General features: G+C 40.5%; 1 protein-coding gene across 1 annotated transcript in view; it reads right to left on the bottom strand.

Moving 5' to 3' along the window:
• AGMO (alkylglycerol monooxygenase) overlaps nt 1–13,598 on the bottom strand; it is a 190,213-nt gene that overhangs the window by 58,427 nt on the left and 118,188 nt on the right. Inside the window, exon 12 of the mRNA XM_081343001.1 lies at nt 8,431–8,536. Coding sequence (XP_081199127.1) covers nt 8,431–8,536 — 106 coding nt within the window. The remainder of the gene's footprint in view (nt 1–8,430; nt 8,537–13,598) is intronic.

Here is a 13,598-nt window from a genome sequence, read left to right as displayed (position 1 = left end):
TCCATGGAGAATTAAGATTCTGGAAATCTGAGAGTTTACTGGCAAATACTGTAGACATTGGTAATAGCAGCCAGGGTGAAGATCTTGTTGATTTTTCTCAGGGGATTAAAAAAGGCTGCTGTGATAATGCCTTGCAGATACAATAAAGACAAAAATGAAAGACACTTTACCTCCCTTGATACCTTGGTGTAGACTTGAACGCATACCTATGACTGAGGAGAATAATTTTTTGTCATTCTTTGCAAAGAATGTCTAAATATGTAGCATCAATAAACCAAAGTAGAAATTAGGATCAGCCAAAAACAGAATGAGGCTGCTCAGAAGCAATTTGATTCAGTACTCAGCTTTTCTCCCATTACTGGTGTTTCACCAGAGTTGTCTGCTAGAGAGCATGGGAATTCCTCAAGGAATTTTAAGAAATCATTGAAATCTATAAGCCATTATGGTAGATGGTCCAAATGGGTTTATATACTTCTTGAAATCCTGGGTGGCATTCAATGTCCTTCAGATTAGGGTGATTGCTTTTTATGTCCTCCTTCCCTTGACATCAGGACATGGTGGCTCAGTGGGTTAGGATGCTGAGCTTGTTGATCAGAAGGTTGGCAGCTTGACAGGTCGAATCCCGAGTGCCACGTAACAGAGTGAGCACCTGTTACTCGTCCCAGCTTCTGCCAACCTAGCAGTTCAAAAGCACGTAAAAATGCAAGTAGATAAATAGGGACCACTACGGTGGGAAGGTAACAGCGTTCCGTGCGCCTTTGGCGTCTAGTCATGCCGGCCACATGACCACGGAGACGTCCTCGGACAAGCGCTGGCTCTTCGGCTTTGAAACGGAGATGAGCACCGGCCCCTAGAGTTGGAAACGACTAGCACGCATGTGCGGGGGAACCATTACCTTTACCTTTACTTTTCCCTTGACATCAATGTTACCATCCTATCTTTAAATCGTCAGCAAAATGTATAATATGAAGGTCTAAATAATGTTGAGGCCACCTGCTACAATCTGCTGGCTGGTCAGGAAAGCATGCTGCAGTCTGACTAGAAAAATTGCCCACCTTTGCCCTAAGACATGAGTTATGAATCTCTGATCTAAAGAACCTTCTATAATTATGCCTGTCAACTAAGAGTTTCAAAGAAAGCCTTGATCTATGTTAAGGAACAAATTTTAGGCTTATATTTTATTTTTTAAATTAATAAGCAGTGTGCATTTATTCAAATTCTAGCTAATTGAATTCTAATCTAATTTTAGAACTGCTAAATACCAGACAACCAAGGTGTATTCTTCATTATATACAATGATTTAAAACTATTTAAAATATTATTGCAGGTTGCTTATTTTTTCCAGTGATTATTTTAATTGGCCAGAGTATAGGACTTTGGTAGGCTATAAAAACAGCATTAAAATATAAGCATATTTTCTTATTTATTTTTACTGCTAATTTCTATTTCTCCTCTACTACTTAACCAATACATATTCCAAAGAATCAATGGTCTGGTTTGTGTAACACTTTGTGTTTGAAGCACTGTGTCAAAAATTAAATCATAAGAGAGCTGTCATATCTGAACAATTACAGCATATAAGCAGTTACACATCCATAATAATATTATTACACTTGATGGAAGTAATAACACATGATGGAAGCTATTAATAGGATATAAAACACAAACCTCACAAATGATTAATCTCCCATGTGGAGAAATAATATGAAGAATAACAGGTATTATTTATCTATTTCAGGGTTTTGTTTTGCAGAAAACATGGATAGAAAGTTTGAATACAAGAAATAAATTTGCAATCTGTAATTCATTTAAGATAGAGAAACTGTTAAATTTCTATTTTTTAGTTTAACATACTTTTCAATTGTTCCAACATGCAGTGAAAATTTGAAATTATTTAAAATAAAACTATAAAAATAGAGTACAATGAAGTTGAATAAATAAAAACAAAAAAGTTGCAAGATAAAATAAATAAGAACAAAACAATTGCAAGATAAAATAAAATATTTATATTTAAATAGGATTTTGGAAAACAAAATAGCTACTACGTATTTCATAGAACAGTACATTCATCACTTCCCATCTTTCTGAAGTTCATCAATCATGGAATCAACATAAAACTCTGAATAAAGCATCAAAAGCTACTAGGATGTTGTATGAATGTTAGTATAAATTACACCATCAAAACAAACAATTCAGAAGAAAAAGAAAGTCAGTGCAATTTATATTTAGTAGTTAGGGAGGAAAAATGAGAAACAATCTCTTCATAGCTGAGTGCTATCCTATTGTGTTTGGTTTTATATCACATGATACCTCAACTAAAAGGATTTGAATCCTACTCATCTATTACTAGATTTTATCATGGGGGGAAAACTGGGAAATAAAATCCTGTTGTGAATAATTCATATCTATATTCTTAAGCTTCAAACAACAGTTTACTTCTAAAAAAAATTAGAACTCAGGACTGAAAATATTGTGTCTTAAAAGAGTTAATAAGATTCTCTCCCTCCAAACAGTTCACATTTGATATGGCAAAGTAATCAATTATTTTTCATCATTAACTTTTCAGTTGTGACAATTAATTTGCAAGCAACCTCATGATGTTTTAAATTATACTGTATACAATTTGACAAATAACAAGATAAAAGACATTGTACGCTCCATCTTTGGAGAAATACTCATAATTAACTAATTAATTAATTCAATTTCTATCGCTTCTCATCTCAGTCAAGTGATTCTGGGCAGCTCACAATTCTAAAATTATAAAGTTAAAACAATTGAAAACAATTAAAATATTCAAAAATAAATACATAAGCAGCCAAGATAGTTAATCAATCAAGAGTAAAGCCAAGAAATAGGGCCCTCATCACATTCACAGCCCCAGGCTCAGGGACACAGGCAAGTTTTTAAAACTTTTGAAACATTGGGGCATTCTAATATTCCACAAAGCAGGGGCTACGGTAGAAAAAGCCCATCTTCTAGTCCCTCCCAGTTGACAGTGATTTTCTGACAGGATCTGCAGCATGCCCAGTTTGCTAGACTGAACTGGAGGAATAGAGACGAATAGAAATATAAAACCCTAGGTAATCCAGTATAATACTTATTATGATTATATAATTTCTTTACAGCCTTGCCATATCAAAAGCAAACATGGGAAATGGTCCTACATTCCATCTTTTCTATGAGTGCAAGTCAAAATGATGGAATGCTATGAGGCGAGCTCTTGTAGAAATATTTGGCAAACTTTCTACCTGACTTCTCTGATACACATAACTTATGGTAAATACATATAAATCAGGAAGTTAATGGAATTATCCAAGAAACATAATATATTTGCTGCATGAAGCAAAGAATGAGATGATTCCTTTTTATTTCCATATCCAAAACCTGATTAGATTAGCAGTTTATTTAACATTGCCCCACTGCAGCAGAATTCTACAATGAAAATAATAGGCCAGATTAGGAAATATAGGACTCATAGAACACAAAACTCTCTCTTCTTAAATGATGTTTACATACTTCTCAGTATCTGCTGTCTGAGAAAGCATTCTGCAACAGTCATAATATATGACTGATTGAAGTATTAAAACATATAAATGGCAGATTGAAGTCTTAGAACATTTATGAAATAAACTTGATGCAATTAAGTCAGCTGCTTTATGCGGTACAATGCTATTTATCATGTACAAAACTATTAAAACTTTCTTCAAATGTTAGGAACTGATTGCTGTAATGCTTTACAATAATGATTATACGGTGACATATATATTAAAAGCATCATGGAACAGTTAGTACTTAAAGTCTGTCTAGTGTTGTCTGAGCTAAATTACGTGTTATCTTTAATATATAGAATGCAACCACTATAAAATCTGGTTTTATTAATTCAGTTCTACTGAATCATTAAAAATCATGAATAGATTTTTATGATGCTCAGTGAAAACCTTGTATTTTCAAATACATCTGCTAAAATTGATCCAACTATCATTTTTATTTTCTTGTATTATTGAATTGGGTTAAATTTAGTATGCCCATGCAAGTCATACAATGAAATGTTTTGTTTAGCTTTGTGCATCTATTCCCCAAAGCTGCAAACTAGCTATAGTGGCTCAAAGGATTTGTACAGAGTCCGCCCAAGATTTCCTTGGTGCCTCTATATTTAAAGTCTTTCAAGTTGCAATACTTAGCAAAGCAAATATCCGAGGCTTTGAGAAGTGAATCCAGTGCAGCAATCTGCTTGTTGAAAGGTTTGCACAGCCCAAGGGCAGACTTCTGTTATACTGTTGTCATGACAGTACTCTAGTTATTGCAACATTTAAACTACTTTACTCTAGTCTGAAAGCTTTCACAATAACGTTGAAATAGTTATTTTCCCCTCTTATTTTCACGTCAGAAGGTGATTCAGAATTCCACCTAATTCACCCACATTTCAGTCCTTCAGAGATCATACTACTTGCATCTTTGATGCCAGTTTAATTTGAAGATTTAAATTTCCATAATTTGCTATATATCTAAAACATCTATTTTGAAATAATTAGTTGAATACATATAGTAATAATAACACTAATATAAAAAGGTAAAGGTTCCCCCGCACATGCGTGCTGGATTCGACAGGCTCAGCGTCCTAACCCACTGAGCCACAGCGTCCCTAACACTAATATAGAGACAACCAATTTGATCTACATAGGGACGCAGAAGGTCGGCAGTTTGATGGGTCGAATCCCGAGTGCCGCGTAACAGACTGAGCATCTGTTACTTGTCCCAGCTTCTGCCAACCTAGCAGTTCGAAAGCACATAAAAATGCAAGTAGAAAAATAGGGACCACTACGGTGGGAAGGTAACAGCATTCTGTGCGCCTTTGGCGTCCAGTCATGCTGGCCACATGACCACGGAAATGTCCTCGGACAAGCGCTGGCTCTTCAGCTTTGAAACGGAGATGAGCACCGGCCCCTAGAGTCGGAATCGACTAGCATGCATGTGCGGGGGAACCTTTACCTTTATCTTTAATTTGATCTACAGGATAGTCAAGGCAAGAGGGTAGCAAGCCACAGACCCTGAATTTAAGGGCCACTCTAGTCTGAGAGTGCTAGTCACCCTCAGCCCAGTCCAGATCTCAGGGTTGTTATTGCTGTGGGGAAAACAGGCGAAGGAAGCTATGTTGCTTTGAGTTATTTGCAAAAATTATAAAAGCAGCATACATATAAACAATATGTATACATAAGCAAGTCTAATATCATTCTGAAGCTATTAAAAAAAATCAGATATACAGATATGGATGTGAGTCTGGAGGTCTGATTCTCTTTGCAGATTTTTTTTAACTTCTTATTAACAATATTTTAATAAGCAGTGGATCCTGGTTTTGGGACATAATTAAGCTCATATTTACAGGTGAAATAGGTTTGTAAAATATCCTTTTTAGATTACAAATGTAAATATATTTTCAAGAAAATTGTAAAAGAGTAGGATTTAAACCCTGTATATGACAATTTGTAATTAAAGTGGTTTCTATGAAGTTTTAGTTATTTAAATAAAACAGCTGATATACTTTTAAATCCTCATTCTTGTATCAGGAAAAGGGTTAGCATCATATTGTTAACACTATCTAGGAAAAACTGCATTCCAAATTGTACACAAATTATTGCCTTGAGTTGTCAAGTACGAATGACATAAATAGTGCCAGATGTTTCTTTTGTAGCAAGTACTAGAGAAAATTTCATAATTTCCAGTTATATACAACTGCTGGATAAAGTCTCGCAACCAAGAGGGTCCTAACAATAAATGTTTTGTTTACTTTTCTATGAAGAAACAGATGTTTAAGTCTCATCTTCATTGATAATACTTGACAGTGTCCAACCTGACTTGTTTTGGTCTCCCTCAAATATATACTTTCTGATTGTAATTAAGCCCAGGGAAAAATCTGTCTCTTGATTTTACCGCCTGAAGCTGCAGCTGTTGGCTGACATTATCAAAGCCTCACAATTGCAAACTCACGTGCAAATCTCATCAAGAGTAGACATTTCTAATTAATTCCAGAAGTCTTTCTTTTGTTCAGATCAGGAGACAGAAGAAAAATAATGATCAGCTTCCAAACAGTGGGTGTTGAGCTTCAGCATGGATATTTTAAAAGCTCTAACTTGGCTGCCCCACCAGAACTGCAGAACAATTTTACGGTAAATTGGCCACAGCATTTGGAACTCTACATCATCATCTGTAGTGGATGGTAATGTAGCTAACGTAACTAAGATAGAATTGGTAATGACTCTGTCCCAATGACGTGGAAAGCAATAGCTCCAAAGGATATTTTTACCACTTGGGTCATCATCTTATTGAAAAGATATATCATACTAGTTTATGGGTCCAGCTTTATTTGTTAGCGTGTATACTATCAACAGTATGGCTTGTGTTTATTTAAACAAGAATAAGCAATTGTGAGTAGGCAACAAGATAGTAGTTTGTTGAGAGAAAAGGCCACTGAGGCATCTGGTGGTCACTTAAAGAATCATCAGAGAGAAGATTTTCAAAAGTTCTGAACACTGGGAGTTCTCCAAATTTGGGGGGAGGGGATCTGGAAGTCATAAAAAGGAGCTGTACATGTGGCTTGCAAGATGTCCATCTTTGGTTTCTTTCAATAAACGTAACCAAAACTTTTTATATTCAACCTTTAAGGCCCCAAAGATGCTTTTCAGAAGGCAACTGTACTTTCTTGGTTTTTATTTTTCTTTGAAAATGTTTCGCTTTTCATTGAAGAAACTTCTTCAGTTCTGAAGTTCAATTCTGAACTAAAGAAGCCTCTTGGATAAAAAGCAAAACATTTTCAAAGAAAAAAAACAGGAAAGTCCAGTTAACTTTTGAAAAGCACCTTTAGGATAATGACCTGGATGATTGAGAATCTCCACAAGCATTCAATCTTTAAGGCAGTTTTTTCCCTATCGCTTTCTCTTTTCATCTTTCTATAATTGCCTTCAATCCCTCCTCCATAGATACCGTGAGGGTAGGGGCAATGTGTAAGGAACTTCTTTTTCTAAATTCAGAAATATTAAGTTTAAAGTTTAAGTTGCATTGGGTTTTACAATGCATCAATGATTGCACTCCGAAACTTATTTTTATTATTAATGGAATAACTGGCTCAGCTTAAAATCCTATGAGGAAGGAGAAAACAGCAGCCAGGAATTATCTGCAGGGGGTGGGGAATAACTTGTGGAAAGGGAGCAAAGGGCAAAGAGTTGAAGACTCAGAGGAGTAAAGTGCCAAGGTAACTGTTGGGAATGAAAGCAGACAAAAAGGGCTGTAGAAGATACAAAGCAACAGAGACAGTAGGTAAAGTGCCTACAGGTACTCTTCAACATACAACTGTAACTGAACCACAGTTTTGGTTGTACGTTATGACAGTTGTAAAGTGGGTCACCACATGACTTTGCCTTTTTTTTTACATTTTTTGTCACGGTTGTTAAGTAAGTGCAGCAATCATTAAGCAAACCCATTGTTTGCTGTGGTTTTTTTTTTTGCCAGAAAATGGAAATAAGCAGTGGTTTCCAGCACAAACATCCTAAATCGTGGTCACTTCACCACAGGGCAATACAAATGGATGCAAACATGGGCTGGTTGCTGAGCATCCAAAATTCAGTCATGTGACTGTGAAGGGTTGGTCATTGGAACTCTGAATCTGAGATGTATTTCTGTTTTTTTTTGGGGGGGGGGTTTCCATCATAATTTTGAATGGTTGCTAAGGAACCTATGTTAAGGACTACCTGTATTGGCAAAAAGAAGCTTATGAGACAGATATACAGAAACAGTGCATAAAGTTATTTGCATTATCTCAGGTCTCCTGATGCCTCCAGCCATACTTTCATATTTTTCTATATATTTTATATGTCTCATATTTTTTTAAGCAGAGTCTTAAAAACAGTACTGTCTTTTAACATTCTCAATATATTCTTTGGAAGGAAAGCAATATGGAATGAATAAATAAATACTAAATACAATGCTGAGGGAGAATTATAGAAAAAAATGCACATGTGTATTCATGAATATATATAAAAAACTGCATATGAAACCAATAATTTTATGTACTGATTAGCTCAAATATTTAATATCTAAATATTTAATATCTAAATCAACAATTGTGCTAATTTAAGATGTATGAATATAATTACAAATTTTGGAAGTATGAATAAATAAATGATACAAATAATATTTTAAATAATTATTTTACAAAGAGTAATTTGGTAGACATAAATTATATTTATGCATTTTCTACTTAAATTTTAATATCTGTTTCAGAATAACTATTCTTTTCTAAGCTTGTAAAATAAAATAAATCCATGTATAAATGCATGTAGATCATATCAAAATAGCAGAATACTGTTACTTTTATGAAATAAGTGTGCTATATGGACATCAATATATGTAACTTTATAATAAAACAACTTTTCTTACCTCAAACATAGGTGATAAAAGCGCAGAACGTACTTCCAAATAACCAAGCTTCTGCAGAGCAAGGAAAACAGAGCAACGTGCAGATTCCAAGAAAGCAGCTTCAGGTCTAAAAATAATTGCAATTTTAAAATGACCAAAATTTAATTGGTTACACAGTTTATTTTACAAACATAAATAACAGAGATACACAAAGCCATATGTTGCCCTATGCAACCTTTCTAAAAGTTGGAAAGACAGAAATGGAACCGTTTTAATTATACTGGGAGAAATCACATTATATTTGAAGTAGCCGAAGGACCACTCTGGACGACAGGTTAACCAACTGGATTTATTTTAGAGCAAGGCAAAGAACAGTACAACTTGTCCGGCTTTTATAGCCGGCTGCTGTCAGTGTAGGCCAATCAGGTTCCTTTCTTTTGGCGCCGCGTCTTGTTTGTCCAATCCCCGTCGTCGCGTCTTGACAGCTCCTCTCTCCGCGTGGTGAGTCGGCTTCTGTGTTTTGACAGCCGCGAGCTGTCAAATGGCCGCGCCTGCGCTCTGGCGGGGAACTTTGACAGCTGTCAAAGTTCCCGCGTGTTTCCCTGTCAGCGGTGTTTACCTCAGAGTATTAACGGTTATAACTTGTTAATAACATTTATACATACGTGTTTATACACTACACCCCTTACCCCTCCCCCGGATTGTTTCCACCCCCTTGTTGGTTGTTGGAGCCGGCCCATTCATAGTCCTACAAGTATGCTGGTGCTCTTCTGTTTCGGTTAGAACGTCTTGGGGATGGTGCGTTTTCGTGTTCCCACGGCGGTTTGTTTTCTTGTTCCCCTTCCTCTCGTTCTGGTGCAGGTATTATGTCTAGGGGGGGTGGGGGTTGGCTGTCAGGTAGGGGAAGGTCTGGGTGGTGTTGTGGTTGCCTTGGCCTGAGCTGGTCTATGTGCCGCCGTAAGTTGCCTTCTGTTGCCGTATGTATTAAGTAGGAAATGGGTCCTGTTTGTTGTAACACTGTCCCTTGGACCCATTTGTTTTTGGATGTGTACGATCGTGCCCAGACCATTTGCCCCGGTTTAAATGTGTGGGGTGGGGGGGGTGATCCGGTTCTGCTGTATAAGTGTCGGGATGCAGTCTGTCGAGCCGTGTTATCAGCCTCCTTCCCCACCTTAGTTCCGCTGGTGTCTTGCCAGTCGCCGTGCAGGGTGTTGTGTGTTGTGCCATCAGGAACTGGCTGAGTCGCCACTGCCAGTTCCCTTTTACAAACTTTTTTAATGCTTCTTTAGTTGAGCGCACCATAATTTCAGCCATGCCGTTCGTCGATGGGTGGAACGGTGCTGAAGTGACCAGCCTAATACAGTTCTTCGTAGCGAACATCTGAAATTCACGAGAAGTGAATTGTGGTCCATTGTCTGAAACTATGGTGTCTGGGAGGCCATGGGTGGCAAAGACCTTCCTAAGGGCTTGTATAGTGGCTTCTGAAGTGGTTTTCCTGAGGGGGATTACTTCTAGCCATTTTGAGTAGCTGTCCACTATTATTAGGAAACTCTGCCCTTGGATTGGTCCAGCATAATCTAGGTGTATGCGTGACCATGGGTTTTTTGTTGTTTCCCATCTATGTACTGGGGCCTGGGGCGGTTCACTTCTCTTTGCTTGGCAGGGGTAGCATCCTCCCACATGTCTTTCTATATCCTTATCTATGCCTGGCCACCATACATAACTCCTTGCTAGAGCTTTCATTTTAACTATGCCTGGATGTCCTTCGTGGAGGGTGTTTAGGGTTTGTGCTATGTTTTTGTCTGGTATCACCACTCTGTTCCCCCACAGAAGGCATCCCAAGTGTGATGACATTTCATTTTGTCTGTTATAGAATGGCTGGAATTGTGGGTGTGGATTTTTGGCTGGCCATCCCGTGGTTGTCCACCTGAGAATCCGGCTCAGGACTTTGTCCTTGGCAGAATTTTTTGCTATGATTTTGGCTGAAAGGGGGCATTCTGGAAGTTGTGATATTGCCAGTATGAGCCCTGCAGGAGCTGGGTCTGTGTCGTTGGTTTGAATGGGCAGTCTGCTGAGGCAGTCTGCATGTCCCAATTCTTTCCCTGGTTTATGTATTAATTTGTATGAATATGCTGACAAGAAGGTGGACCAGCGCAATATTCTTGGTGATAGAATTTGGGGGGTTGTTTTGTCCCAGGTGAATATTCCTAGCAGGGGCTTGTGATCCGTGAATATTGTAAAGGGTTTCCCATAGAGATAGTCATGAAACTTTTTTACCCCTGCGACTATTGCTAGTGCTTCTCTGTCAATCTGCGCGTAATTTCTTTCAGCTTTTGAAAGTGTGCGGGAATAGAAGGCTATGGATCTTTGGGTGCCATCCTTGTATAGGTGGCTTAGCACCGCCCCAATTCCGTAGGGAGATGCATCGCAAGCGATGCATACTGGTGTGTCTTCTCTAAAGAGTGTGACAGTTGAGCTGTTACAAATAATATTTTTTAATGACTGAAAGCTATTTTCATGCGTTCTGGTCCAGGACCAGGCAGTGCCCTTGTCCAGGAGCCTGTGGAGGGGTTCAGCTATCGTGGCTTTGTGGGGGAGGAAGGCATGATAGAAGTTTAGTAATCCCAAAAAGGCTTGGAGTTCTTGTTTATTTTTTGGACTGGGGGCTGTTTGAATAGCTTTTAGTTTTTCTGTAGTGGGGTGGATGCCCTTGGCGTCTATTTTATAGCCTAGGAATTCTGTGGCGGTGACTCTGATGGAGCACTTTTCTCGTTTTAATCTGAGACCGGCTTCTCTGAGCCGGCTCAGCACAGCTGACAGTCTGTCAGCTAAGTTTGCTTCGTTTTCTCCGGCGATGAGGACATCGTCGAAATAGGGGCAGACCCCGGGTATTCCTTTTAAGGTTTTCTCCATGATACCTTGGAAGATACCCGGGGCTGCCGAAATGCCGAATTGGAGTCTTTTCACTTTAAAAGCTCCGCGGTGCGTGACAATTGTTTGAGCTTCCGCGGTGTCATTTGTGACAGGCAGTTGCAAGTACGCTTGCGTGAGATCAAGTTTTGCGAAAATGGCGCCGGAGCGGATAGAAGCGAGGACGTCTCTCACCGCTGGAACCGGGTAAGAATGGGGGCTTAGAGCTAGGTTAAGGGTCGCTTTATAGTCTGCACATAATCTGATTTCCCCGTTAGGCTTAACTGGGGTGACTATTGGGGTCTCCCAGCTTCCCCCTTCAGTAGGTTCCAGTACCCCTAGTTTTACGAGGCGTTCCAGTTCGTTCTCAATTTTTTCTTCGAGGGCGAATGGAACCCTCCTAGCCCTTATCTTAATGGGTTGGATGGTTGGATTTAATTTTAGGGAGATGGGAGGGCCGGTGTATTTCCCTAGTGTGCCATCAAAGACGTCTGCATACTTGTTGCAGACGGCTTCGAGGCTTGAGGCTTGCACTGTGTTTACCCCAGTAATGGCAATGCCCAGTGGGCTGAACCAGTTCAGCCCGATTAGATTGGTGCGGTTCCCTGGAGTCACTAAGACTTCTAGGGGTCCCTTAAATTTTTTGTATTCAACTGCGACCTTAGCCTTCCCTTCTAGAGGAATGGGGTTTTTTTGGAAGTCTGCTAGGTGGACCTGGGTTTTCCTCAGGGGGATTTCCCTGTTACTTCGTTGGCAGATCTCCTGATACGTTTTAAACGATATTAAGGAGACTGCTGACCCGGAGTCCACCTCCATGTTGCAGGTGACACCTTGTATTTTTACCCTGATTTTTACTTTCGGGCTTAAGCTGTGCACCTTGTCTATGGTTTCCACTAGTTCCCTCGGTGTTCCTCCCCAGTTGTCGTGGGTGGTATTCCTACCTGGGGGGTTGGCCTCCAGGTTGTGCACGTTGTCGCGGGGCCAGCTTCGGCACACTGGCTTGATGTGGCCGGTTTTCCCGTAATTGTGGCATTTTGCGTTTCGGAACCGGCAGTTGCCCCTGGCATGGTTGCCCCCGCAGCTGGCGCAGGTGGCCCGTTGATCGTGTCATGGTGTCGGGGGGTTTCTGGTTTTTTGGCGGTCTGAGGCGTCGATCCTTCGAGGTTGTCGTCGCTCCATCCTGCGTTGTAGGGCCTCTCCGTCGGTGAAGTCTACTAACTCGTCGTCGTCGCTAAAGGTTGCGTTTTCTTGGTACATGGTTGCTTGACTTTCTGTTGTTGATGTGGTTGGTCTTTTCTTATGGTTGTATTCGTAGGCCATTATTTCTCGGTTAAGTTCGGATAGGCTCATGTCGGGCTTCGATGTAAGTTTTTTCTGGAGGCGTTCGTCCCTTAAGCCTATTACCACTTGGTCCCGGATGCGGTCTTCCAGGTCTGGGAAGCTGCAGTTGCGGGCGGCGTGCCGGACCCCTGCGATAAAGTCGTTTGCGGGCTCATCCGGCCGCTGCTTCTTCTGGGCGAATTGAACTCGCCAGTACAGCTCAGAGCGAGCTGGCATGTAGTGTTTGTTGAGCTGGTCGACCAGGTCCGTGTAGGAGACTTTAGTGATGGGCACCAGGCTGAACAGCCCGACGGCGTCGTCGTATACCGGGGGCCCGCTGATGTACAGGAGGGCGGCGGCCTTTGCTCGGTCATCAGTAATTTTACTGACGAGGAGGAAGCCCTCGACCTGCCCCAGGTGTGACTGCCACCTCTCCGGATGGCGGGTGTCGAATTCCCTCACACGCCCGAAGTTGGCCATGTCGTCCGGTCCTGGTCTCACTCCGTTCGGAAGTTAAAACTTCCAGTGACAGCTCTTTGGCCGGGAATTCCCTTCCTCGGCTATGACTTCAGCTCCAGAGCGATCCCACCTTCGTCGCCAGTGAAGTAGCCGAAGGACCACTCTGGACGACAGGTTAACCAACTGGATTTATTTTAGAGCAGGGCAAAGAACAGTACAACTTGTCCGGCTTTTATAGCCGGCTGCTGTCAGTGTAGGCCAATCAGGTTCCTTTCTTTTGGCGCCGCGTCTTGTTTGTCCAATCCCCGTCGTCGCGTCTTGACAGCTCCTCTCTCCGCGTGGTGAGTCGGCTTCTGTGTTTTGACAGCCGCGAGCTGTCAAATGGCCGCGCCTGTGCTCTGGCGGGGAACTTTGACAGCTGTCAAAGTTCCCGCGTGTTTCCCCGTCAGCGGTGTTTACCTCAGAGTATTAACGGTTATAACTTGTTAATAATATTTATA

The sequence above is a fragment of the Vipera berus genome, assembly GCF_964194415.1.
Source record: "Vipera berus genome assembly, chromosome: Z".
In the NCBI taxonomy this organism is placed as follows: Eukaryota; Metazoa; Chordata; class Lepidosauria; order Squamata; family Viperidae; genus Vipera; species Vipera berus.
Note: the sequence above shows the minus strand (reverse complement) of the source record. Positions and strands in the feature narration are given on the sequence as shown.